This window comes from Microplitis demolitor, chromosome 1, assembly GCF_026212275.2.
Source record: "Microplitis demolitor isolate Queensland-Clemson2020A chromosome 1, iyMicDemo2.1a, whole genome shotgun sequence".
Lineage (NCBI taxonomy): Eukaryota > Metazoa > Arthropoda > Insecta > Hymenoptera > Braconidae > Microplitis > Microplitis demolitor.
The window spans coordinates 23,930,915-23,957,428 of NC_068545.1; the positions used below are offsets into that span (position 1 = coordinate 23,930,915).

Below are 26,514 nucleotides of genomic sequence, written 5' to 3' on the forward strand. Positions count from 1 at the left end.
GGTAAGCATCATCATGTGGTCGAGCTTAGTGCACACTCACCAATTAACGTCACGTACTAAAATATTTTACTTTATTTTTTAACATTCTTACATATATTTATTGTTTGATGACAGTTTGTGCTATCGTAAGTGTTCGATAAAATGTCTCCGTTTGATTTTTTAATTTATATTTACACGTTCGTTTAAATAATTTGTTTTAGACAACAGTTTTGGTATACGTGACACACCTTGAAAAAATGGACTCGTCCAAGTGCTCGTGCGATTCAAGTCCGGGGCACTGCTCTGGTGGTTACACGTACCTGGGCCACAAGTTGACCAATCGGTGAAGCCGGACTCCGGATGTTATAACGGGAAAAATTGAATTTCATTGGCTGGTTGTTGTTACACGCGGTCTCATAAGCAGTAAAGAAGTTTCAAGAAACCCACATTTTTTTTTATTTAATTTTTTTTTAAATGCAATAAATAAATTCATTGGAGCAAGATTATTTATATTTATATTGATATTGGTACCATGGAGTCATTGAAAGAAATAACACAATTTTTAAATTTAGACACTCGACTTGATCTCCAAGCTGTTGCTGTTGAAAACATTCTTGGTATGTTCTATTATTATTATTATTGTAATTAATCAAAGTACTGGTTTTTTATTTTTAAGTCCATGGTTATTAATTAAATATAATTGCAGGTCTTACAAACACGAGCAAGGGTAGAGAAATGTTGCTGAGCTGTCCGGAAATTTTAAAACAATTTATTTTACTCTGCCAAGTTGATTCTCAGAGACTGGCTGTTGCTAGAGACGCAGCACGTGCTTTGATAAATATATCTGGTGATGAAGCTGGTGCTAAAGCGTTGTTACTTATTTCCGAAGCTTCTAAATGTCATTTAAATCAACGACCTACTGATAATCTTATCCACGTTTGCTTCAGGTAATTATTTTAATTTAATTACTGAGATTTAAACTTGGGTTGACAATTATTCATTTTGCTTGCAGTTTTATTTTAGACAAAGATAATTCACTTGCAGATCAATGCTCCATGATTCTGTCAAACATGACACGATTTGCGAGTTTGGTTGATCGAATCGTTGGTTTGATTGAGAAAGCTGACTGCAAGTGGGACCAAATTGTTTACGCGTTTGCTTACGCTGATAAATACAACACCAAAGGCGCCAAGCTTCATTATCTTGGGCCAATGCTCAGTAATTTAAGTCAATCCGAAATCGTCAGAAGGTAATCTGGTTTTTGAATATTTAAAAATTGCATTACGGTTTTGTAGTAACGATTACTTTCATCAGGCGACTGACAGACCGAGATCATCTCATAATTCACAAGCTTCTTCCCTTCGTCGAGTACAAAGACAGTCTAGTAAGACGTGGTGGTATCGTTGGAACCCTAAAGAATATTTGTTTTGATGTTGACAATCATCTTTGGCTTCTCAGCGATCAAGTTGATATTCTTTCTCATTTGCTTTTGCCTCTTGCTGGCCCAGAGGAGTTCGACGATGAGGACAATGAAAAGTTGCCAATTGATTTACAGTATTTACCTGCTACCAAAGAGCGGGAACCTGATCCAGACATCAGGTATGCAAACTTTCTATAATTTACAGTTGGATAATTTTATTTAATTCTATTACATGTTTAAATTTATTTTTTAATTGTTAGAATAATGATTCTGGAAGCACTTTGTCAATTATGCGCAACTAGAGAAGCGCGAGAAATAATGCGGGAAAAAAATGCTTACGTGATACTCAGAGAGTATCACAAGTGGGAAAAAGATAAAGCTGCTCTTATAGCTTGTGAAAATGTTATTGATATTTTAATCAGGTACTTACTTTTTACTGAGCAACTATTTTAATTATTAATAGTAATAAATAAATTTTATTAATAGCATTATATTTTTTATAGAACTGAGGAAGAAATAGGAGTAGATAATTTGAAAATCATTGACGTTCCTACAAAGTATTCGAAAAAATTCCAGGAAATCGATGAAGAATTATTGAAGGAGTGAGTGTGAAAGTAATTATTTTTATTAATTTAATAAGACGATAATGTAATAAAATTGAATGAAATTACAGTAATGTGATATATAATAAAGTTTTACAGTAAACTTCTTAAAATAACAAACGTAAAATAATTGCACAGACCCGTATTGTAAGTTTGATTAAAGTAATCAGGTCACTTAAAGCAGAGATAAATATGCTAATAGATTTCCATGAATATCATTTTTTTTTTTTTTTTTTTTTTATCTATTTGTGGTTCTGTTTAGTGTGCAATGGCAACAGAACTAGATAAAAAAAATTTATAACAGTCTTAAATATTGCAAAGATCCCTGATACAAGTAGACAGTATTCGCAACAGTTAAATTTATAACTAAACAATAGATATAAAAAAAAAAATTATCTAGAGTCTTCAAGGTAAATAACCTAGACCAGCTTCTAAGCTTACAGAGCTCCGCATGCTGGAGGTGCTGCTGGTTCTTTTGCAACTTCTTATAGACTCGGGTCCAAAGACCGCCGCGATTTCAGCGGTTTTTTTAATAGACATCGCCTCCTGATTAGCTCCAGGTCGATTCCCACCGTTGGAGAATGATTTTTTGTTCCTATTAGCACCGCCGACGTAAATCAAACGTCCGTGTGGGTCCCGGGCACTCACTACCAGGACTTTCTCATTGTTAGACTTGGACTGCTGTGATTTTTTACCTGGGCTGAATAAATCATAGTCCAGTGCTAAATTGTCTGAGCTGCTTCTCACTGGAGATGGACGCATCTGAAATAATCATCAGTAGTAATATAAATAACTCTTACTCATTAAAAGTAACAAAAAAAATAAAATAAAACAAGTATTATTACTTTATGATACTCTAGACTTTGCGAAGATGAATGACTTCGACTGTTTTTTATAATTCTCGCTCTCTCCAGACTTCCATCTCTGCTGATAGTACTTTCCGATGGGATGATACCGCGCTGTCTAAGCTGTTCTAGGATAGTAGGCTGAGTGACTGGTCGTTTTGCACAGTAGCATTTATTACTTTCAGAACAGCTGTCAGTATCGCAGCTGCATACCACGAGATTATTGACAGCTGTCACTTGTTGTCCAGGTGATCTTCTTGGCAGTGAGCAGTAACACTTGTCAGCAGACACACACGTACACGATTCAGAGTCGTAGCTGCATTCGCTGCAACTCACGTACCCGCTGCTGCTCCGATTCGCACCCGCACTCCGGGCCACACGCTTGCCTTTAATTTAAATAATAATAATAATATTATTACCTATTGTATAATGAAAATAAATAATGATAAAAATATATAAAATGAATTTACACGTGTCACTGTCCTCCGAGTTGATAGCTTTAGATGATTTTCTCCAGGATGATTTTCTTCGGCTCAACCTGCTGGCTAGAACTCTGTTCCGACTATTTCGTACATCGCAAGACGAACTGCTGTCGAAACTTTCACTGAATTTCCGGGCTGGAAATATAACAGACGTGAACTCGGTTGGCCCGGTTTTTAATTTCGAAACAGATCTTCTGATAGCGCGACCAAGGAGGCTGGATTTCCGTGTTGATCTTCTCCTCTGCGGGCGTCGTCTGCGTTTCATAATATTCGCTGACCTTTGATATAACTCGTCCTGGGTTAAAGTCGATGCCAGTTTCAATAAAAATTCTTTGTAAAGAGGTTTCAATTCATTGAAAGACATTCCTTCAGGATCTATTTAAAATACAAATAAATATAATTATTTATTATTTTTATTATTATTATTAAAGTACAGTAATGTCTCACCAATGATAACATCTAGAATATCATCAACGCTAGTCAGTCCTTCCTGATTTCTAAATTCATCAAAGAGTTCTGTGAATCCCAACGGAGTGCCACCATGGACATTTGCTGGTACCCTAGTGCTGCTGGATTTCAAAAAGCTTCCACGTCTTGGTAACTCGACTCTGGTCAACAAATCACCTCGTTCAACCTCAATGTCACTGACAGAACGTTTCAATTTAATGCCTTGACTTATTTTAGCCGCATTCTCTGTTCTGCTGATCGGAGGTTCGCTTCCAGCCCGGTCTCTTTTTCTGCATTTCGGGTAACTTGAGTCTGAAGTAAAAGCATCTGAAGAATTGCACACTTGTTTCTTTGAGAAACCATCAATCCTAGATGCTCTTTGGAGTCTCTCTATCTCATGAACGCCCTCCTGGTGCCTGGAGTTGCGTCTCGCAGCATCGAGTTTGTTTTTCTTAAGACCGCGATTACTTTTATCATCATTATGACGGAGTGAAGATGCAACTGAACTCGCAACACTGTTTCTCTTCAGCTCAGTGACTGTAACATCCTCTTGACTGAGAGTGTAAATTTTATCCACGTCTTTGAAGTGGTCTTCATATGATTTACTTCTATTTCTAGCATTTCGTGTGCTTCTTCCGTAAATAGAGTTGTCACAGCTCTTTGAGCTGTCTTCATTGGATTTAATAGCTTGGCAAGCTTCTTGCTTACCACGATGAGCATCAAATCGTTCAGAATAAACTTCACTTCTGCTGCTATTTATATTTAAATCATACGAGCACTGATTTCTTTCATACAACTGAGCCTCTGGCATATTAACAACCTCGCCAACAATATTATTACCATTTCTCTCGATAAAACAGTAATTCTTATCAACTTCAAAACCTCTTTTGTTGTCTTTTCTCGTCACTTTGTCATAATTATTTATTATCCTCGAGTGTAATTGATTTTCATCTTGAATTTTTTCGATACCATTTATTTTACCAGAGTAAATTTTATTCCTCATATTATTAATACCTTCATTGCTATTTCTATTGATAGAATTCATACGTTTCACTTCTCTATTATTTTCTTGACAAGACAAGTGCCCAGTGTCGTCTCTCAACTCTTTCAAAACACATCTAGAGTCTTTTACCATCTGGCTTTGCCGTTTCCTCGCTTCAGCGACGTCCTCAGATCTGATTTCCGAAGTTTTTTTACGTCTAATTACTTTGCTAGTGTTAATTGATCTAGAAGACCCGCCGTCAGTTACAGACCCGGACAGAGAACTTTTCTTGGATCTGGGCGGTCTGACAGGGTGAGGAGCCAAAGTTTTGGGCGGTAAATTATTGTAAGTATTTTTGCTGGCGATCGAAGTGTAATCAGCGATACTTGAAGCAACAGAAGCCAAGCTGACGCATCCGAGACCATTTGTCTGTCTGGGACGTCTGCGATTCGAGTCCAAGTCAGCCAATAATGCCCGATATAGTGTTGCAGCAGCAGCAACAGCTTCCTCTTCACTTGAGCACGCAAATACATGACACTCGAGTACTCTAGCTGCTCCGGGACGTCTCATTACAACGGCAAAAAGCGGTGGATAACGGCTTACATCTGTTGCCAGGCCTCGCATCGTACGATACAAGTCCGCGTGCTTATCTTCACTACCTGGTACTTGATCATCGCCAATTAGTGGAATAAATGCGTGATGATACTCATCGGGCGTTGCTACTCCTACATCTCCAGCCACTAGTGTCGGTGATGCCAATCGTCTTACACGCAATCTCAGTGCACTCCATACCGCAATTCTTCGAAACGGATTCGTTTTCTCAATGGATCCAGATGTCCGGAATGTCAGCCCGCGTCTTGATACCTCCAGCTCTGCGGACACAATCGTATCCATGCGTTCTAATAATTGTCTCAGTGGTTCCTGAAGCCCTCGCACGCTGGCAATCCGACCACCCACCGGCGCGGCGCCTAAATATTTGACCTAAAAAAAAAATGATTGCTCAGTAATTTTAAAATTTATAATCCATATTGATATACGATAATTATAAATGCTGATCGGATGTTTTAAATCATCTTGACCGTGACTCATCATGAACAAGTGGTACGTGCGTTAAATAAAGCAATCATCGTATCGGAGTGATCGCGAGAGTTTTTTAACAATCTTCATTATTTATTTATTTATTTTTATGGTTGTTATTGCTGTTAGATTTCTTTAATTATTCGGATGATGTTACGCTTGGGTATTTTTACAAGCTGCCAAAGAAAGTGATGCGACATGACGGAAAAAAATAATGCGTCTAATGCGCAGAAAAGCTTGCATGTGAAAGTTAACTTTCTTTGGGTTTTTTTAAAAATGTATATTCATATATTGTTTACAATCATGATAAAACTACTGATTATTAGTTTTCATAATTAATAACAATATTATTGGATTTTTTTTTTCGACCAATTAAAAGAAAAAAAAAATATACACATGTAGAAAATTCAAAAATTCGTGTGTGCTTTTGTTATTTGTAGTTTAAAAACTGTCTCATATCTGCGACATCATAAAGTATGAGAATATGAAATTAGTAGTTCTATATATTTATTATTACTTTTTTTTTTTTAAAGAAAGGAAAAGAAAGATTTGAATGTCATTACCATAAGTGAAAATATGCAGTGTGCAAAATGTGTGAAAATAACAATGGAGTGATCTCTTATTCTCAAGTGAATTCAATTTAAATTTTTAGATAATAAAATAAATCCGGAAGTTATTTATCTGGATAGTAAATCAACTGTTCAATAAAATATTATTGAATTAAAAAATAATTTGAGCCGAATTCAGATAATAATTGTAAGATGGAAGTTATTGATATAATTACCGGCAAGATAGCAGCAGCACATTCACCCTTTTCACCAGCTTCAGCCTCGACGGATGCAAACATGGCCTCAATCCGTGCCTGGACAGCGCCGTTTATTTTTTTCTGCGCGTCGAGATTAACATCCTCGAGATTTCCAGTCTGTCCATAAATACTTCCATACAAATCCCCATAGCTCGAACTACATATTGACCTAGTGTCTTCAAATAACGAATCTATCCGGGCTTTGCTTCTCATCGAGCACTCAGACACCGCGTCATTAAGACGGAAACCTCGATCGTAACAGGACATTTTCGCGTATGTAACCGCGGGGCACAACCGCTCACCTTTCCCTGGGACTTCTTGCTCAATAACAGATATCAGCGATCGAAAATTACTTAAGAGCTGGAGTCACTTCCGCTTTGACTGAACACATCATTGATCTCATTTTATCTGCAATAAAAAATATTAATTACTATCATCATATTTATTGACGCTCGTTTGAAAATTATCTTTTATAATAAATCTAGTAACCTGATAATTTACTGCGATGTTGAAAGTAGCAGACATTAAAAAATTTTAAGTAAAAAAAATTAATGACAGGTAAAAATTTTTAAAAATCCATGGGAGGAATTTTTAAAAATTTATTTATGACAACTTTGTAATTAAAAACATTAAAATTTTAAGTTCTCGGCTACTTTCAGCAAATATTTAAAAATTTTTACCGCCTACTAAAGATAAAAATATTTATTTCGTAAATTTTCAGCATATAATTTTGCTGATCTCATTTAATCTTAAAAATATTTAATAAAATGTCATTACAGCAACTTAAAATAATTATTAAAATTATAAAATATTACGAAAAAAAAACTTTCTCATAAAGAAAAAGTGTACCAAATATAATGCTATCCAAATAATTTCAAGCCATTCCGGTTTATTTGAAACCGTTAAATTTAAATACTCACGAGACAGTTATATCAAATAAACTCTTAAATTTTATTTTTTCCAAGTCATCATCATACTCGTTTATATAAAATACAATTAGGGTAGAAGTACCATTTGTGGCCACTGCTCCATTTTTATACATCTGATACTTTATTATAAAAAATCAAAACCAAAAGTTTTAAAAATTCAATACTCAGAATTTTAAATCTTTTATTTAAATCCTTACCATTGAACTGTTTGATTTTATGTATCAGAAAATTTCATCAAGTGAAAATAAACTGCAAATAATAAATCTATATATGCAATCTTAATCTCCGATGAGATAAACGATAAATTGATGAGCACTGCAAAGAGGATCCCGTCTTTATGCTCAATAAAATAACACAGAAGGCATATTTATATATAGAATATATATTGTATATTTAATATGTAAGAGTTGATTATCATTTTCATTAGTGTGATAATCTATATGGAATCGCGCCCGATGAAAGGAGACGCGAAGCATGAAAATTGGCGCAAATTTCTCTATTTCTCTTATTACTCGCCAACCTGCCAATTATTTTTTCGTAAACCATTATAGCTAATAAAAGAAAAGAAAAAAAAAGGAGCGAGAAAAAAATTTTTTAAGCTTTCTCGGTTTTACAGAGACAATTAGTTTCATTTACAGGGAGTGGCATTTAAATAATGAAAAAATTTCTTTCATTTACCAACTAATTAATTAACTAATTAGTTAAATAATTAAAATTTTTAATTTATTGTTTAAATAAATATTTAGTTTGAAAAAGTAAAAATGATACTAATGAGGACAGTGTAATTTTGTGACAGCACATTTAAAACTCGTTTACTATATATGTACATATATATTGATAAACGATTCAAGATCAACTTTTGCATACTACGTTAAAGCGCATAAACAGTAGTTCCTATTCAGTATCGATTTAGTATGCAGATTTAAAAATTTACGAAAGAAAGTTGACGTCCTACTTACTCAATTAAATTTTTATTTTTTTTATTCATCATTTTTTGTTGGCCTACAGATATTTCGAAGGTCATCGCGTGGATGTTAATTTGTCATTAATAAATTTAATGAGTAATTAAAGTATTGATTAATGCAGAAACCTACCGATTGATTAATGATGTTCTTCATTAAACTGACTTTATAAAAAATAAATGGATAAAATCATGTAGACATTTAGAAACACATGAGGTTTAATACAATTAAAACCAGAGCACCTGCTCACACTTTGTTCGCAATCGGAACTAGAGCAGATGAGAATAAAGTTCAAACACTTGGTTTTAATTTATTAAATATATTAATTGTTGCTATTAATTAACAAATGAATTGAAATATCAAATAAATTCACAGCACCAGTGTATTGATTGTTATCATTATCACAAAACAATAGGACGCACAATGAAGGATAAAGTTTTGCGTTCTCACGTTGAAAATTACCCGCGAATGCGTTTGAATCGCGAGCACGTCACTGCACAGACTAGATGGTAGCAACCGAGCGAAGAAATATATCAGAGTACGGAGTTCCGAGTGTGGAGAGTAGAGGCAGAGTATGGAGAGTTGTGCTGAACTGCACTAGACACTAGATTGCCAGGTTGACTGCTTGGAGATGAGCAATGGGGAAGCTACGATGTGTTCTTGGTCTGCACACACTCCGATACAATACCACACACTGGTACCACTAATTCCTGGCAGAGATGTGCAGCCTGTGCTCACTTGTGTTTCTGTTAAGGTGAGCCCGAGTTCTTCTGCTTTAATGTAACGGTACCACCAGATCGGTCTTGGACTCACCGAACCACACTTGGCTTCTATATGCTCAGCTCATGTGAGAAGAGTCCTGTTATTCTAACCATAGCTGATATCTCCAAGACTTATTTCATCGATTTTATTCGATTGATATTTGCTTTAAGACATCAAACATTACTCTTTATCTTGTCCAGTTGTTTTGACAATTTTTAAAAGTTTTTTTTTTTTTTTTTTTTTTTTTTTCAGATTTGAATAAAAAAATACCAAGTGAAGAATGCGGAAGAAATGGCTGAGTAGACATTTTGGCAACGCTTGGATTGTTATTAAAAAAACACTCATTGTTTGCATAATATTCATGACTCAGTGATTTTATTTTTATCTATTCATTTATTTTATTTTATTTTTTTTCTTTGAGCAAAAGAGTGAAATTGCACTTGCAGCGTTGGGTCAAGGATAGCAGGACGACGAAGAATTGGAACGTCTTATCAAGTACCAGATAATTAATCATTATTATTTATTATTATTATTATTAATATTAATAAGGATCGACTTGATATTAAAAATAAAAAATAATTAGGACGGTTTATTTTGTGTGTTACTTTTATTGAGGATAAAATATATAATAAATTTTTTGCAGGATCCTTTGTATTATTATTTATAAATTTATCGATATATGGAGGGATAATTTAAAAATTTTAAGTGTGTACTAACTACCTTGAGTATTCCTTGAGAGCAACGGTTTCAAGATATAAAGTCAACAGTTTAACAACCGAGGACCGTTGGGACTATTCAATAAGAGAAAAATGTTTTTCTTTAAATAAAGTACATGAAAGCTTATATATAATAGTATAATCCTCAGTACATAGAGTACCAAGTCATAGCCAACATCTGTTGTCCGTCACCTTTACTTATGAAAACTGTTCTTTAATAACTTGCGCAATCTAACTGCGCTTCTATTGATATTTAAAAAAAAATAAAACTGATAAGTGACTAAAAATGTAAGTTTTTGTGCAAATATTTGCATTTATAATTTATGAGTGGGTCTATTCAATGGATTAACGGTACTAAATTAGGAAGTGTGTGAATTGATGCTGTCAATACGCAAACACGTGTGTTAAAACGTCTGTGAAATTTATATAAACGTAATATCGATGGATCGTAAATTACGAAAGTCCGTTACGCTCGTAATCTGTAGTACGTCACGGGCAATTATTGTTTATGATTCAGTTGACGTCCTTTTGCATCATTATTATTTTTATCATTTTTTTTACTTCAATTTTTAAATCAAGTTGGCCTTGATCGGCTTGCAATAAATCCGATCGTTAACTTTTACTTAAAATTTTTGAAATATCTCTTGAATAAGCAGTTCAATTACCATTTTAAATTTTAATATCAATGTCCAGGAAAAATAATTGAGATCTAGACTTCAATTGACATTCTACTCTCACCCACATAGATTTATTTCTTCATTATTAAAATATATTATTTATATATGACCCAATTAAAAATTTGCTAAATTCGAAATTTGATCTAAGGAGATTTTCATAATTGAGATCTACGTCGATCACTAGATTTAAAATTTCATGAAAATTTATCAATCACGTCTCATTAGATCTAAATAATTTTTTCCCAGGAAAAATAAATATTTTAATATTAAATTATTTTATGATAAAGATGGTTGTCAACTTTGACATATATAAAAAAAAATGTAGACAGTTTTTTACTTGTATTACTTTCCAAGGTCTCATAGAGTCATCATGATCATCAATTGGTGCAAGTACGTGGAGCGTAATTACACAGTCTGGTTCGCTCGAAAAGGAACTTGCTATCAAAAGCGATTGTCACTTGAGATATTACGCGCACTATACAAACAATATGCCCATAATAATAACAATAATAGTAATCATAAAAATAGTGTGTGTCTAACAATTGTGAAAGTCAGAGCAGTGTGTCGAATGTAATGTGTGTTTGCAGGTAAAATCCATAATGGCCTGTGCAAAGATGTAATTAAGAGCACATCTAATTATAACATTGGCAATAAAAAAGGCATCACGTTAAACAAATAATAAAGGCTGAGACAAAAGCAAGATATGATGTATGATTATAAGAAAAACGTCTTGGTTTATTAATGTAGTGTGACAATTGCATCATGAATTTCATCAGACTAATGTAATAAGTACCTTTTACTCTGATCCGTAACTGCTGGGTACTGGTATAGAGTAGAGTATCCTGTATGATAGTTACTGGTCATAGACTTTAAGAGAGACGGAGTTGAATTACCTTCGATATGTCTTGTGACATGGACATATTTCATATGAGAATGCTATTAAATTACACGTATGTCGTAATTTTTATGGCATTTATACCGAGATTCTAATAGCGTAATGCTCATCCGCATATGTTATCATCATTATTATCATTATTATTTGTTATTATATCGCATCGAAGCGTTTGTTGAAAGCGTCCGTTATGTTAAGTGTAATTTTAATGCAAACGTGCGTTTTATTTCAGCATGATCGTGATAATTGATCGTAGAAAAAAAATCTAGATGGAATCAGTCTCGATAATTACTAAAAAATAAATAGTAGTAGTAAAAAAATAAGAGCTTTTATTAATAAAAGTGTTCCAACGGGCTGACCCAATTACCTCGGCGCCAACCGACTCCATTCCATCAGCATGAGCATAATATCAAACTGATAATATAACTGTATACTGCGTTTGTTGAGTTACTCGATAACTGTAGTCAAAGCTTTTAGTACATCTGTGATAGTCAGATTTTATTTTTTTAAATTCAAAAAATTTATTTATCCATTCAGAGGTTTTCAGTAAAAATTACCCAAAAAGTTTGAAATTATGAGGACGTGGTAAATCTATAAATTTTTCCTTACAGTACCAAACTTTATGAGTAATTTTCACATAAAAATTATCTGCGTGTATAAATAATAATTATAATTATAAATAATAATAATAATTTAAAGGTAGAGGATTAAATTGTCTGGATAAAAAATAAATACATGGTATATATTGTTTCATTTATTCGCGAGTTACGCCTACAATAATTTCACACGTTCAATTATTGTTTTTATCATATATATATATTTATATATTTATATTTGTATATTTAAATATAATAATAATAATAATATTACAGTTTTAAGCGTACGCAAGTTGCGAATAAGCATTTTATAGTACACTAATAATCGGTCATTGTCCTCATTAAATATATTTCCCTCTCATTCTCATGACATACGTAACACATACTGCGGTCCAACGATTTCCGAATACTCCTACTATAGAGTAATTAAGTAATGTACTGTAGTATTTAACGTTATAAAAAGCTCATTCGCACGCATGTGACACGGTTAAACGCACATATTTACGCGAGTTTATGTCGCATTAAATATATATTCGATGGCACATTCCTATCGGTGCACACTCTTACAAATTTTACATCATACATATTTATGTATATAGATTTTTTTTTGTTATAAAACAGATTTTTTTTACAATTACGCTGTCGAGAATTTTTTATCGCAATAACAACTCGACGCACGGCACTTCCCGTTTTTTTTTTTTTTTTTTTTTTTTTTTTTTTTTTTTATATGTATTATGTATTATATTCTCATCATCAATATGAATTATTATTATATTATATATCGTATGGTTGTATAAGTCGGCTCAACTTGAATCTCAATTACATTCCGTTCAACTGCTGTTATGTGTGATATGTTATTCTTTATAAAACCCACACGTCTTTAAATCTATCGGCGGTTATTGCGCAACGATATGAAAAATAATGATCGATAAATAATAATAATTATGTGAATTTAATTAAACATCGATCACTATTTTAAACTCTTTATTATCATTTTAAATATTCAGGACAAATTTATCATCTGACTATTAACATACTATCGAGTTTTACATTATCATATATTTATATATATATTTTTAAATATTATTTTTATGATAACAATTGTCCCTGAACATAAAATATTTAAAAAATTGTGTTTACTTTAAAAGTTATAGTGTTAATAGATTCTAGTTCGAAAATTAGTAAACATATATTTATATATTTATATATAAGTACGTAGTCTATTTAATATAATTATCGTCACGATGACAATCGAGTTAACGGAAATAATTATTTGTCTTCGGAGAAATAACAATAATGGCGCAACAATAATTATTATTATTATAATTTTTTGCACTGACTCGTTCATTTGGTAAATTGAACTGTTTTAAATATTATACATATGTTATATATTTTTTTATTAATAGTCCCATGTGTAAAAATATTTCACGAGGTTACACTTAAAAATCAGGAGTGATTTCGGAGTAAATGAATTTTTAAATTTCCCTCCGTTTGGAGCTGCGCAATTTTAAAAAAAAAGCGCGCAAATTCAAATTTTTTTTTCACCAGACTGATTTTGGAGTTCTGTGGATTTTATAAAACCGCATTTTCAAATTTACCAATAAATGAAATAAATAAAAAATCATTTGCTGCGCACTCACTCCGGATTTACTCTGAAAATTTTTTACAATTAAAAAAGTCTGCAGTATTATATATATAAAATGCAAACCGTTAGAGTATTTTATTCCGGGCACTGGTACTTAAAAATTATTACACAGAATTAAAAAATAATAATAAAAAAAGTGGTTTTGTTATTTGTAAGTAAAAATATATGCGCATGTCGACCTTGATTGTATGACATGATTGAAAATAAAATTATGATGAGCAACTACATCCGATTGTCATCTCTATTATCGCGCGCATGACGCAATACCTTTTTTTAAATATTATTATTATTATTATTATTAATTAATAATTAATAATAATAATTTAATCATTTTCAATTTTATATCAGCATAAATTTAAATCTTTACCTCAGGGCATTAAATTACCATTTGCTATAAAAATAAATATATAAAATATTTTCCACTGAGTATTTAAAATCCACATCAATCTATACTGAATAAAATTGTTTGCATATTTAAAATAAAATACCAGATAATTTGCGGTTATGTGACTGGTTTTTCGAATGTTAATTACCGGCAGCTCTCATTTGTATTTTATTAAATGTAATGTAATTAAACATAATTCCATTTAGTCCTAGGCCTGCAAGTATACGAGCAGGTATTTAGGCCACCTAACTCAACATATTAATTATTCGAAAAATTCCACCTGTCAAATCCAATAGATTGATAATTTATGTTAATATTTAAACGCTCAAGTTCTCCCACAATTTTTAAATTATTATATTCTGTTATTATTATTATTATTATTTTTATTGTTATTATTATTATTAATTAATACTTCCGGCTTAATTTAAAATTTAATGTTACTTTAGATGTTGCTTCAAGGTCGACATCCTTAACTTTTGTTAAATAATATAGCAGAGACGGTAACACGACGGCGTGACGACAAAACAATTATATTCTTCATACGCTTAATTAGCCTGGAACAAGTGTAAGGTCGTAATGTTCATCCTTGCTGGGGCTTAAATATATTTTATTTATGTTGTTTTTGCCCGTAAACCTCCAGTGAGACTTGAGAGTATTGAGATACGAGCAGAGTCAATGCACCCATAATTATCAATGGTAATTATCCAATAGTTTAAGTTATACTAAGTTTAAGTCTAGCTCATTGATTACGTTCAGTATGCCCGGGTGCTGCTATCAAACTCCCTGATAATTGACAATGGCGATTGGTAATTATGGTGATAAAAAAATTTAACTGTCAATTATCAGCAATTACTTGAATAACGACAGGACGGAGAGCTGGTATCTAAAATTAGCGCGGTCTTGGCCTTGGTAATGGTTGAGATAAATGGTTGCCGCGATTGTTGTAGGCAACTTTCTCATGGCTATCGTCGAGGTTTAACCCGGCAACCATTTGGGCTATTTCACGGTCTTTTGTCTCGTCTTTAGGCAACCCGTTGCCGTTTTGAGCGCTGAACCCCAATGACGCAATGCTACCATAGCTTCTGCTGCGATGCTCGGCTTTGATGCTCTGAGAGAAGGCGCGCTCGTTGATGTGACCCTTGCGTCGGTAGATTCCGGTGTTGAACCGCGAGTCGCTTTCGGGGTCGGGACTGACGCCGTCGAGGGCCGCTGTGAGGTCAGCGTGCGAAACCGCGAGTCTGCGATTGACACCAAGAGTTGATGAATCGATTTCTTGGTGCCTTCGTCCTCGATTACCAGCAGTACCGTAGGTTGGTTGATAGAGCGCTGCTGGTGGTGGTGGTACGACTGGTAATGGCGCGTAAACCGGTACGATAGGTGCTGCTGCGGGTATCGGCCTCATTCCTCGTGGATGATGGTGATGCGCTTTGCGTGGTAGTGTTGCAGCGGGTACCAGGAAAACTGGCGCCGGTCGAGCCAGTGTGCCGGCAACAGATCTGCTGCTGGGTGGCATTGGATGTGTGTGATGGTGCTGCTGTCTGATGGGATGACCGAGGGTATGATGTCCGTGTCCGTTGGTGTAAATAGCTTGGGGGTGCATTTGATGGGGATGATGCGGTAGCTGCATTGGCTCTTCGTGTCCAGACCTATTTTTAATTTTTTTCAACTTTTTATTCCCTTTTCTCCGTGTCGACGACGTGGACTCTTCAACGAGTATCGGCTGCGAAGGTGGAGGCGGTGGTGGTGGAGGTGGTGGTGGAGCTATCAGCTGTCTTGGTCTTGAACCTCTCGTACTTCTGATAGTGCCTTGTTCTTGATAAATCGCATCAACTTCATCTCTACCTTTGGCCCATACTTTGTGATTCTCATCGCCGTTGTAAAGACTCATATCGTCTGTCGAAGTCGTATCCAGTCTCGTACCCGGAGGGCTGTTGTTATCCAGCGTAGTGCTAGAACCACCGAGAGTGTTATAGAGACTGCCATTGCTGGTACCGTTTGCAGGATGTGATCCAGGTGAGGTACCATTGGTCGTGATTGTCGCCATCGATGGATCAAGACCTTTAGCATAACTGCTGTCAGCGTAAGCATGAAAGCAACATCTCACCAGGGCGTTGGCCGCCATCTCACGTTTACATATAAAGGCGTGGCACTCGAGGACTTTTATTCCGGTTGTGCGACGTAACACCGCTGCAAATAGCGGCGGATGATTAGCACTTGGATTTCTCGCGAACGGGGAGTCTAGCGGCAAAAACCTCGTGGTAGATGAGTCACCGCTGCCACCTTTGACATGTCTTACCGCTGCGCAGTAATGCAAAGACTCGATTGGAAAAAACCTCGTTACTTTTTTACGATGCTCGTCAACGTTCTCCAGTAGTAATCCATTACTCCAAACACTCAACCAAGAGTCAATACCACGTGCTCCCAAGGCACCTTGCTCGGGGTAGAGTTCACGAAGTGGTTCCTGCACTCCAAGAAGACCTTCCTTGCTGGCATGTGGTACCGAGCTCCCGAGGTACAGTACTCGACATCTGCAGTACGGCGTCGCCGAGTCCTGGTTGGAGCCCCTCATCTTCTGATACCTGAATAAATAACAAATCGAATTTCAGTTGATGATAAAAAAATCTAACAATTAGTTGATACTTTTGTTTATTAAAAATCACTGTAAACTATGACACACACCTGGGATTAAAAATAAATATATACAATTTGACAGACACAAAAGCTCTTCCGTAGCTCAGCTATCCACCGTGGCAACAGGTAAGCCTCCTGGTGAGGTTAATAACACGAACGATGTGTTGAAATATAAAAGTTGCTAAATCCACAATCCTATTCTCAAAGATACGTACGTACTGTACTCTCACAGAGCCTCTGATCGTCGAGGTATCATCAGATCGGAGTAGCTCCAAAGAGAGAGCGAAAAAGGAATACTTGACAGCAGCTGTAGCCGCCTCGCGGAGATCGCGTTAGGCCATTATGGCTGCCTTGTGAGCTACCACCAGCTACCCACTCTTACGTTTACCTGAGACAGACTCGCTCGGTCTCCCTCACTTCCTCGTGGTCCCTCGTTGTCCCACTCTCTAGCCGACAGTATTCGATCCTTCTCTGCCCTCTCCTTATCCAACTCCTTCTCTTTCTCCTCTTCCTCCGCCTTCTACCTTTTCAGCACCACTACTTAAACTTTACCAGCAACGTCCCCGCTTGTCCAGATCCTCGTGCTCCTCTTTCTCCTCTTTTCCCAGAGCTCTCGGTTGTCTATGGTATGCGGGAAACCAGTGGCGTCGAACCCGTACGTACGTGCCCCCTTGGAATTTGTTCTCCTTCTTATAACTTATTAAACCAGGTATTATATCTCTGGGTTATCTTCCTTGCTCCTCGTCTCTGCAACCGCTCTCTATCCTCCGAACTCCAGTTCTGTAGATACAACACGAAAGCCCACCTCTCACTTGGCTCCAAGTCGACCAAGGAATCCAGAGGTGCGGCTCCTCATTCTCTTTTCTCTCCTTCTCACACAAAACTTATTCTTATCCTACACACTTATCATACACCTATTTATTTCCACAGATCCACCTATGATTGTCCAAGTGCACCAAGATGTCAACTTCACTCCAAAAAAAATATATTACTATTTTTTAATCAAAACCCAGGCACTAAAGTGTCACAAGTAAGAGCCGAAAGTTCCCTCGGGCACTTGATAATGTCTCTTGTGCAGTTATCTACCGGGTTCTCCAGCCGATTCCCATGAGCCCGCAAGACATCAAGATACTAATCAATCACCAGTAAAAAAAAAAATATATAAATTTTACTCAACAACAAATTAAATTTAAAATATCCACAGATATTAAATTTAAAAATATTGGCATGCGCGCGCGACTGAGGTATTTTAAAAAACCGGCTTGCGTACAAGGTCTTGCGACGGTGACGGTTAGTGCCGGACTGAGGATCGGAGGCCCGTGGCTCTGGAGAACTTGACGGAGTTGTGCTTGAGGAGGAAAACAGCTCAGGTAAAGTTGTACTGGGGGCCCAACGTGCCTTTACGTCTCCCCTTCCTGACGTCATTCTCTCCTTCTCTATCTCAGTCATGAGCACTTGTTGCCTTGTACTCTCGCCTCTCTCCACCCACAGACTTACTACTCCACTCTGTAGTAAGTTATATATATATATATATATACCTTGAGTGTATGTATTACACGGATGTACCTGTTTCTACGTTGATGTACGCCGCACATTCCCGATACAAACGAGTCTCTACTCCCGACCAGTTCGTGACTGCAGGTATATGAAATCTCTCATTGCCTAGTGTAGCATAGTCCAAGATGTAGATATAGATGTATATGGAGCTTTTGTCCTCCAGTAGTTTAGTCTTAGGTCCAGCAGGATAACAATGGGACCGCCTTCCTCCATTATTTACTTTTTTCCAAGTAAACGCTACTCTATTTAAGATTCGATCTGCCTCAGAACTCACCTGATGCCATCTCACAATCGCTAAATATTTTTTTCACCTAAAACCTTGTCTTTATCTTCCATACAAATAATCAAAGTCACATTTTTTATTTCCAGCTCACAAGATTTTATTTTCTTCAATTGAAGTCAAGTTGGATTCAAATGTACGTACAAGTAAAATGAAAAAAGGGGTTTTGTTGGTCTGCGGAAAATGTAGGAAAACAGACCTTGAAAAAGTCCCTGTGGAAGTCGACGTGCATGACTTGTCTGATAATAACTTGGAATCATAACAAGCAACAAGTGCATAATGAATTTTCTAGTTGTTCGGATATCCTTTACTTTTTAATACATTGTATGGACGTATATGTGTGCACATATGTTCAACAGACACACAATACTCAGGACGTCAGCAGACTTAGTGAGTCATAGGTCAGAGAAGGGAAGAAAACAAAAGATTTAAAAAAACTTGGGAACGGTTTAACTGGTGAGCATTATGATGTTAATGTAAATATATATAACCAACAAGGAAAATGTTGGGGTAAAAATGTTGGCAGGCGCTTTGAGGTCTTCAGGTCAGGATGTTTTTAACATTAGGATAAAAAAAGCATAAACTTTTTAATCGGAGACTGCGAATCTAGATCCCGATCTCCAGACAGTGAGAAATATAAGGGACTGCTATTAATATTAAAATATATATAGTGTGTAATTATTTCATTACGCGTACCATATATTTATGAGTCGTGGATTACAAATGTCTTAACTACTTATGTCGCGCACATTACATACATACCGACGTGTAATTGCCGGAAATTATATTTAAATAAAATAAATGATTGCAGGTCATGCCGGAGTAATGAAGCAGATCCTCTGCCTTTGCTTTTATATTACTCAGAGATATTGTCCGACAAGATACATATATATGTACATATATGTGCCAGAGTCCACATACGGAAATCAGGGTCGCGTGACCGTAGACCCTGACCGCTGGAAGCCAATGCCATGTGATTATCGTGACTTTATGCACTGGAGTTTGTCCTTCGTGATGGTATATATGTATAAATGCTGGAGAATCTCCGAGGATAATTTACAAACTAAATGTTAATGGCTTTAGAGATTTTTAAAAATAAAAAATATACACGAATTTCTTTTCGACAAAATTTAATGACTGAATTTCAGCTGTAAAGAAATTTAATTTAATTTTTTGTTTTAGTCCTGGAGAAGGACAACGAGTTTTAAAGTAAAAATTGTTTGAATGTCTATAGGACAAGCAATAAAAATACTGGTTTGATTTTTATTAGTACGAGTTTAGAATGTCTGGGTATTAAAAGAAATCCAATCTTTAGAGTATAAATAAAAAACGCGGCTGCGACGTCGCCGGATAAATTAGTAAGTGAATAGAAAATTTAAATAACAATATTTTAATTTAAATGCCTGTATACTAAAGAATGTCATTGTCGGAGAGATATAATCTTGTGTTTGGTGTCTTTGAGGAAACCAGGAGATTTTTCATGTCAGTAGAGCGGACGAACGAAAAAGTTTGTCGGAATAAATGAGAGGCTTTGACTGTCGTATGAAAAAAAAAAAAAAAATATGTAATAATAATAAAATAAGAGTATGTATGCAGTATGTAGTGGGTAATGTTAAAAAATAAAAATGCTTTAAATCACCCGTGGGAATGTTTCTGGCACCGAAAATTATTTCACATGTATGAAGAATTACGCTAGAGGATATTCATCGTGACTTGGCACGCAAGTATGACGATCTTATAATGCTTATTCAATTTGCAATGAATAACTCACGCCAATCTACTCTTTTTATTCTCTTTATTATTCACAATACTGCCGTAAAACGTAATCTATAATTATGTATTATTACAAATTTTTATTATTTTTTTTTCTTAACTTTCTTGCCACAGATCTATCGTTTGCGTAAAGTGAGAAAAGTTAATTCACGAAACTGAGTGATGGAGGGCAAGAACTCAAACATGCCGACGAAATATTAAACTTAAGTATACATTTGTGTTAAAAAAAAGTCAACAATCTCTCAACAGCAATTTCTCCCGAGCAAACTTTATGTAAAAATAAGAATTAAATATATAAATATATTTAAAATCTTGTTGAAAGTAATAAATATATCCGGAATTACTTGTGACGCTACTTTAAATTCCTGTGAAAGGTCATCATCATCTTGATCGTCGTCATCATCTCCACAGTCACAATCGTACGTATGAACTTGTCGTAATATCTCACGCTTTTAAAGACAGCTATACCTGATGAGAAAAAATAAAATAAAACTCATGCATACGTTGATTTCATGGTGTAATTTATAGAACAATCATACAGGAGACTGGATGTATGTCTCCACCTCGTCATTCAGACAACTACATTAAACAATAACAACAACAATAATAATGACAACATCAACAACAGCAGCAGCAGCAGCAGCAGCAGAGAGAAGAAATGATGCAATGAAAATTATGCAAGTGCGTGATACTGCTTTCTCAATTGATAGTTTTTCAATATATGTAACATTTTAATGATACATTATTTTACGAAAATCGTTACGTTGAAAAAACTTATTACTGATATTAAAATAATATCACATTTTAAAAGTTTGCAACATGATTTGTAAAAAGTATCTCGGGTGTTTTCGGGTTTTACTCCTATTCTGGACTTAATTTTCTCCCACTTTTCCTAACGCATGCGCAGTTTAGAAATAATCGGTAGTGGGGGATTCCTAAAGTTCATTCTCTCTTGAGGACAAGTTTAGTCAGCTTACAGGACTTTATTTTTCAAATTAATTATTTTTTATTTGTCATGTAAAATACATTAGATTTTAAATTTGTTTCAGATATTATATTTCTGGTATAACTTTTTTTCATGTGATAAACTGTCCATAATTTAAATACACGAAGATTGAAGAGGTTAAATCGGTAGCTCAGCATTATGGAAACGAAATGTATAAAAGAAATTGGCAAACAAAAATCGTCATCATCGAGGTGGGTCAGTAGGTCGCCGCCATGTTAATTACTTGGAATCCATCAGCTCTCCCACCGTCAAGAAAATATATATATATATAAATGTATATATCTCGACAAGTAAAACAATCTCCCTTTCTGCTGCATCTTGTACGCTCTCACATGATCGTCGGATCTTCTTTCTCCCTTGATAATATAAACTCTTGTATCTGAGTTTGGAGTTGGGTGAGATCTCGACGGGACTCTCTCATTTCTTAGAGATGTCTCCTGCTCACTGTTGCCTCTTTTTAATCAACCTATAACATTGTAAGTTATAAAAGAGAGACAGAGAGACTGTAACTGTGGTATGGAAGTAATACTGTAATCGGTAAATAGGATCGTGTGCCTCCCAGCGTCCGAGCGTGACAGCGATTGTTTTTTTTTTTCATTTATAAACGTCTTACATCTTCTCGCTTATCCACCAGTTCTCCAAACTCAGTCTACAACATTGCTATTACTATTACACTTTCATAAAATTTACGCTATACCACAGGAATTAATTTCGCTCGTATTTCCCACCTCTTGCAACGGTGTCTCGCGTACGTGCTACGATTGTCCAGAGAATAAATTCCTGAGTTGCCGCCACCTTCAACGGTAGTATTGCATTTTAAATTATTTAAATAATCTAGACAAATAGCTTCACATCTTCAGCGATAGCCCATACTTCTATACATTTTTAATAATAAATAAATAAATAAATAAATTATTTTATTAATTATAATAGGAAGAAACGCATTGGCTATTTCTTAAACCCAAGAGATTAATGACGAGCCTGTCCAAGCGACGATGCACCAAGAGTTTCTATTTCTCGGAAGCGGATTTCCGCATGCGCGCAGTTACCTGCCAATTCAATGAGAAACTTTTGATAGAATAAAAAAAAAAGCAGTAATGCAACTTTTGCCACTTCTCCAACTAAGGCTTCTTGGTTTAAAATAACAAAATAAATAAGTAAACGACCAGCAAATATACAATACCAGGAAGACCTTTTCAATTTCAGGCTGATCCTCGACGTCAGTCATCAGCAGATGATTCCATTTAAATTTAAACGCAAGGTCTAATGACTTAAGCAATGCTTGCGAGACAAAACCACAAGCCGGCATTATAAACGGATATTTAGCATTCCAATCTCTCGTATTTACTGCGCGTAGACACGCCTCTATCCTTCCTTAGACTGCATACCCATATATAATACCCTGACGCACAACGCAACAACCTTTTATACCTTCTTTTTGTTCTCCTCTATTCCATTCTTGCCAAGTAAAGGGAAAGGGATAACCCTTATAATTCTCCTTGAGATATATCACCACAACAGGTAGAGTAGAGAGGCCACCGATTACAATCTGTTTGCTAAATATTTTGCGTAACAGCTTTTTTTTATGCTGATACACTCGTGAGATGTTTTGTAAACAACTTAATAACATGCTGGAGAATAAATTCAAAAATTCCTGCCTATGCTCAGAGGGAGAGACCGGGGCACGGCCTCCCTATGTCGCTAATTATTTTTTGTGAAATTGATAAAATCCCTATATCACGTGAACGAAGCCGAGCCATTTAAATAAGAGGTCCTTTTTTTGTCGAGAATTTTTAATATTTTGCTGTGGGAGTGAAAAAAAATGCCCGTTCAAAACAAATCATCCTAACATACATTTTATATAAACATCTTTAAAAAAATGTTAATAGGAAATTTTTATTAGTAATATTTATATTTATTATTGTAACAAGTACATATAAAAGTGACGTGAATGCGTATCTGGGTTTTATTAAGCTTCATAAAGTTCGATTAGAGTAACGGGAGACATGAATGCCTGAGAAGTGTAACTCCCCGCGGATTCTTTAGCCGCAAGCGCGAATGCCGAAAGAAGCTTGTTCACTATTATCATTATATACCTGGTACATTAACTTGGTGGGCTGTAATTTATTTTTTTTATTGCGTATTAATTTAATCTATCAGCCGTAATACTTTTTTTCAATAAGCACCGGCATTAAATACAAGACAATTATTTTATTCCAATGTACGGAAAATTTGTTCCATCTCATACATTTGTCGCTATTAAATTATCGGGTTGCGCTGTAAGTGTTTTATATCATAATTTAACACATCCGCGCGCGGCTGGACAAAATTTGCGGCAAATTGCTCGTATGTTCTATTATACATATTAAGATAATCATTAACGCAATAAAATTATTCCTTGTAAGTGCAACGGGGGCAACGGAACTTCCGACAAGAGCTATCCGTTTTTTTTACTTTTTATCACGTACCGTTGACGCTATAGATAGACACGGGGTCATGGCATTGGTTACGGCTCGCAATGTTGCCTATTGAAGAAGTAAAGGTATAAAACTCACAGAATGCCTCATACTAAATAAAACCCAGGGCCGTACTGGAGCTCTCTCCAGGCTGCGATTTATAAATTATTTTTCACACCTGATATCTCGCGATAGTTTCAACCGCCCGTATAAAATAAATTACTCGTTTAATTTTTCATTTATTTATTTTTATAATATTCTCATGTCGCTATTTAATATCATTATTATTATTTCAGTCTTTGCAACCAGTTGCACAATTTACCCTGGGTCCAACTGCTCCAAGCTATTGAGCCGAAGAAAAATTTTCTGCTGGGCCTAGACCATGTGGACTTTGTAATTTTTTTTATAAAAAATATTAATTATTTCTAGACAATAAATTATATATAATTATTATTAATATATCATAAATAATTTTTTTAGTAAAAACAACTTTTGGCTCAAAGTTACATCTTATTTAGCAGTGCGTGAAATAATAACGTTCTGCACGGATGAAAATATGTTCATCAGCGAATAAAATATAAGCGAAATGGCGACAACGTTCTGGTGAACGACTTTAGTCCTCAGGTAAACGAAATAAATATATAAATATATACAATATATTTTGTTTTTAATTTCCCGAGAGTCGTGTAAGCTGTGACATTTGGATTGAATAAATGTTTGTATTGAATAACGAGGATCACTTATGTACTTATTACAGTAACTACATATATATTCTTATATATAAGAGAAGATATTGCACCCGGAATTGTTAGTTAAAAAAATAAACAATTTAATGAGGTAAATAAATATATAAGAGAGAGGCTTTTATAACGATGTGTATATTATATATACTGAAATAATCGATATCGAAGAAGCGCAAGAGAAAGGGAGTGGAATTAAAAATATTTTTAGTGACAAGCTATAGACTTTCTATTCATTCCTTGCTCGATTAGTTACGAATCAACGGGAAGTCATTAGTCGTTTGCCGTAAGCCTCAACCAGGAATTAATTCACGCTTATATGTATATATATATATATATTGAGATAAATTGTACGAGTAACAAAATATATAATTGTCTATCAGACGATTAATTTGAATATCTATGATATTTTTATCAATTAAAATCCTTGCGAGTGACAAATTTACGAGGAGTAATAAATATGTGACAATGATTGATTAACAATTACACTCACTAGTAATTACAGAAAATTAATTATTGTATTGAGTATAGATATATGTTTGATTGAGTAACGAAGAGCCATTGCATGGGCAAATACAAACGCTAAAGTATTTTTTAATGTTAAATTGCTAGGTGACTTCATCATTTCACTCCATCATTACACAATCACTTTTATGTATTTTTAAATTATAAATAATGCCGCCATTAATCAATTAAATTAAGAAATTTATTTACTTAAATAAACACATATATGCAATTTATGTTTATGAATTTTTTTAATTTTATTCCCGAGGATGTTTTTTTATGACGAAATTATAAATATTTTTGATTATTTATTAGTGAATTACTAAATATAATCGAAGGCCTCTACGTAGGAGAAAAATATAAATTGTTAATTAAAATTAAAAATAATGACTGAGCTATTGGAAATATTTATTTGAATTAGAAACTTGAGGCATTTTTTAAATGAGGATAAAATTGAAAGTTTGTTATTTAAATTATTGTTTATAAATTATGATGACAAAATTGAAAGTATTATTTTAATTACAAAGGCTATAAATCAGTAGAAATTTCAGAGAAGAGAGAATTTTAATTGCATGAGATGTGCGATGGATTTTTATTATTTACTGAAGAAAATAGAAATATTTTTAAGAGGGAAAATAAGTAAAGGTAACCAGGAAATTTGAATTATTGGAGCCTTGACTTTTATATATTTATTTAAATAATAAAAATATTTAAATTACCGTATAATAGAATTTTGATAAGAGATAAATTTTCAAGCATGACTGAGTACTGCAATGTTAAGTACGTACGTTAGAAAGGTATTACTTTCATTTACTCCGTATATATATATATATATAAATATAAAATTAATAAAAAATGATTTAACATAAAAATGTGACCGTGAAGTGATTTTTAAATAAAAAAAAAAAAATACCATTGCAAGAAAGTTATACATGATATATAATATATAATACATATATCAGAAATCGATATTATGCATCTGGTGATTTGCGACGCAGTATGAAAAATTTATAAATTTCGCACCATTGCGTTATTTGCATAATAAATATATACTTATAAATTTTGAAAGACGTTAAATTTCACTCCCGGTCCGTGACTCGCGTGTATATTTTTTCCAAACGCTTTTATTACTATCATTGATACCACTTTCCATTTTAACAGTCTTTAAAAAAAATAGAAATCTATACAAATATATCTCTTACATATTCCCATGGGAACATATTTATAAATGCTTAAGCTTAAAATTTTATGTCTCATATTAAGTGATCGCTTATCTAGTTCTTTAGATTTCGTTATCAGCTCACTGGAAAAATTTATTTTAAATTTAAAATTAAACAACAAAATTATTAGAGACAATTGTCTTT

At 34.4% G+C, this 26,514-nt stretch overlaps 3 protein-coding genes across 6 annotated transcripts; 1 reads left to right on the forward strand and 2 right to left on the reverse strand.

Annotated features, from left to right (window-relative positions):
- Window positions 1–5: 5 nt before the first annotated feature.
- On the forward strand, window positions 6–24,529 carry LOC103577896 (protein HGH1 homolog). 4 transcript variants are annotated; one of them, XM_014440645.1, is made up of 9 exons: window positions 6–125; window positions 201–596; window positions 686–926; window positions 992–1,228; window positions 1,294–1,578; window positions 1,660–1,821; window positions 1,903–2,001; window positions 24,203–24,299; window positions 24,387–24,529. In XM_014440645.1, the coding sequence occupies exons 2-9, from the start codon at window positions 512–514 to the stop codon at window positions 24,387–24,389; spliced, it is 1,209 nt and encodes a 402-aa protein (XP_014296131.1). In that variant the 5' UTR covers window positions 6–125; window positions 201–511; the 3' UTR covers window positions 24,390–24,529. The 4 variants fall into 4 exon arrangements, with proteins under 4 accessions (XP_014296131.1, XP_014296132.1, XP_014296134.1 ...); XM_014440646.1 differs by lacking the exons at window positions 24,203–24,299; window positions 24,387–24,529 and adding an exon at window positions 18,761–18,803; XM_014440648.2 differs by lacking the exons at window positions 24,203–24,299; window positions 24,387–24,529 and adding an exon at window positions 9,545–9,805 and having other exon boundaries at window positions 1,903–2,013.
- Window positions 2,010–7,164, reverse strand: LOC103577897 (uncharacterized). The gene is made up of 6 exons (XM_053737697.1): window positions 7,129–7,164; window positions 6,619–6,999; window positions 3,776–5,738; window positions 3,317–3,703; window positions 2,847–3,232; window positions 2,010–2,763 (listed from the first exon to the last, which is right to left on the reverse strand). The coding sequence occupies exons 1-6, from the start codon at window positions 7,162–7,164 to the stop codon at window positions 2,407–2,409; spliced, it is 3,510 nt and encodes a 1,169-aa protein (XP_053593672.1). The 3' UTR covers window positions 2,010–2,406.
- LOC103577898 (uncharacterized) lies at window positions 12,325–18,162 on the reverse strand. Its single transcript, XM_008558768.2, has 2 exons — window positions 16,883–18,162; window positions 12,325–16,782 (listed from the first exon to the last, which is right to left on the reverse strand). The coding sequence occupies exon 2, from the start codon at window positions 16,770–16,772 to the stop codon at window positions 15,093–15,095; it is 1,680 nt and encodes a 559-aa protein (XP_008556990.1). The 5' UTR covers window positions 16,773–16,782; window positions 16,883–18,162; the 3' UTR covers window positions 12,325–15,092.
- Window positions 24,530–26,514: the final 1,985 nt, after the last annotated feature.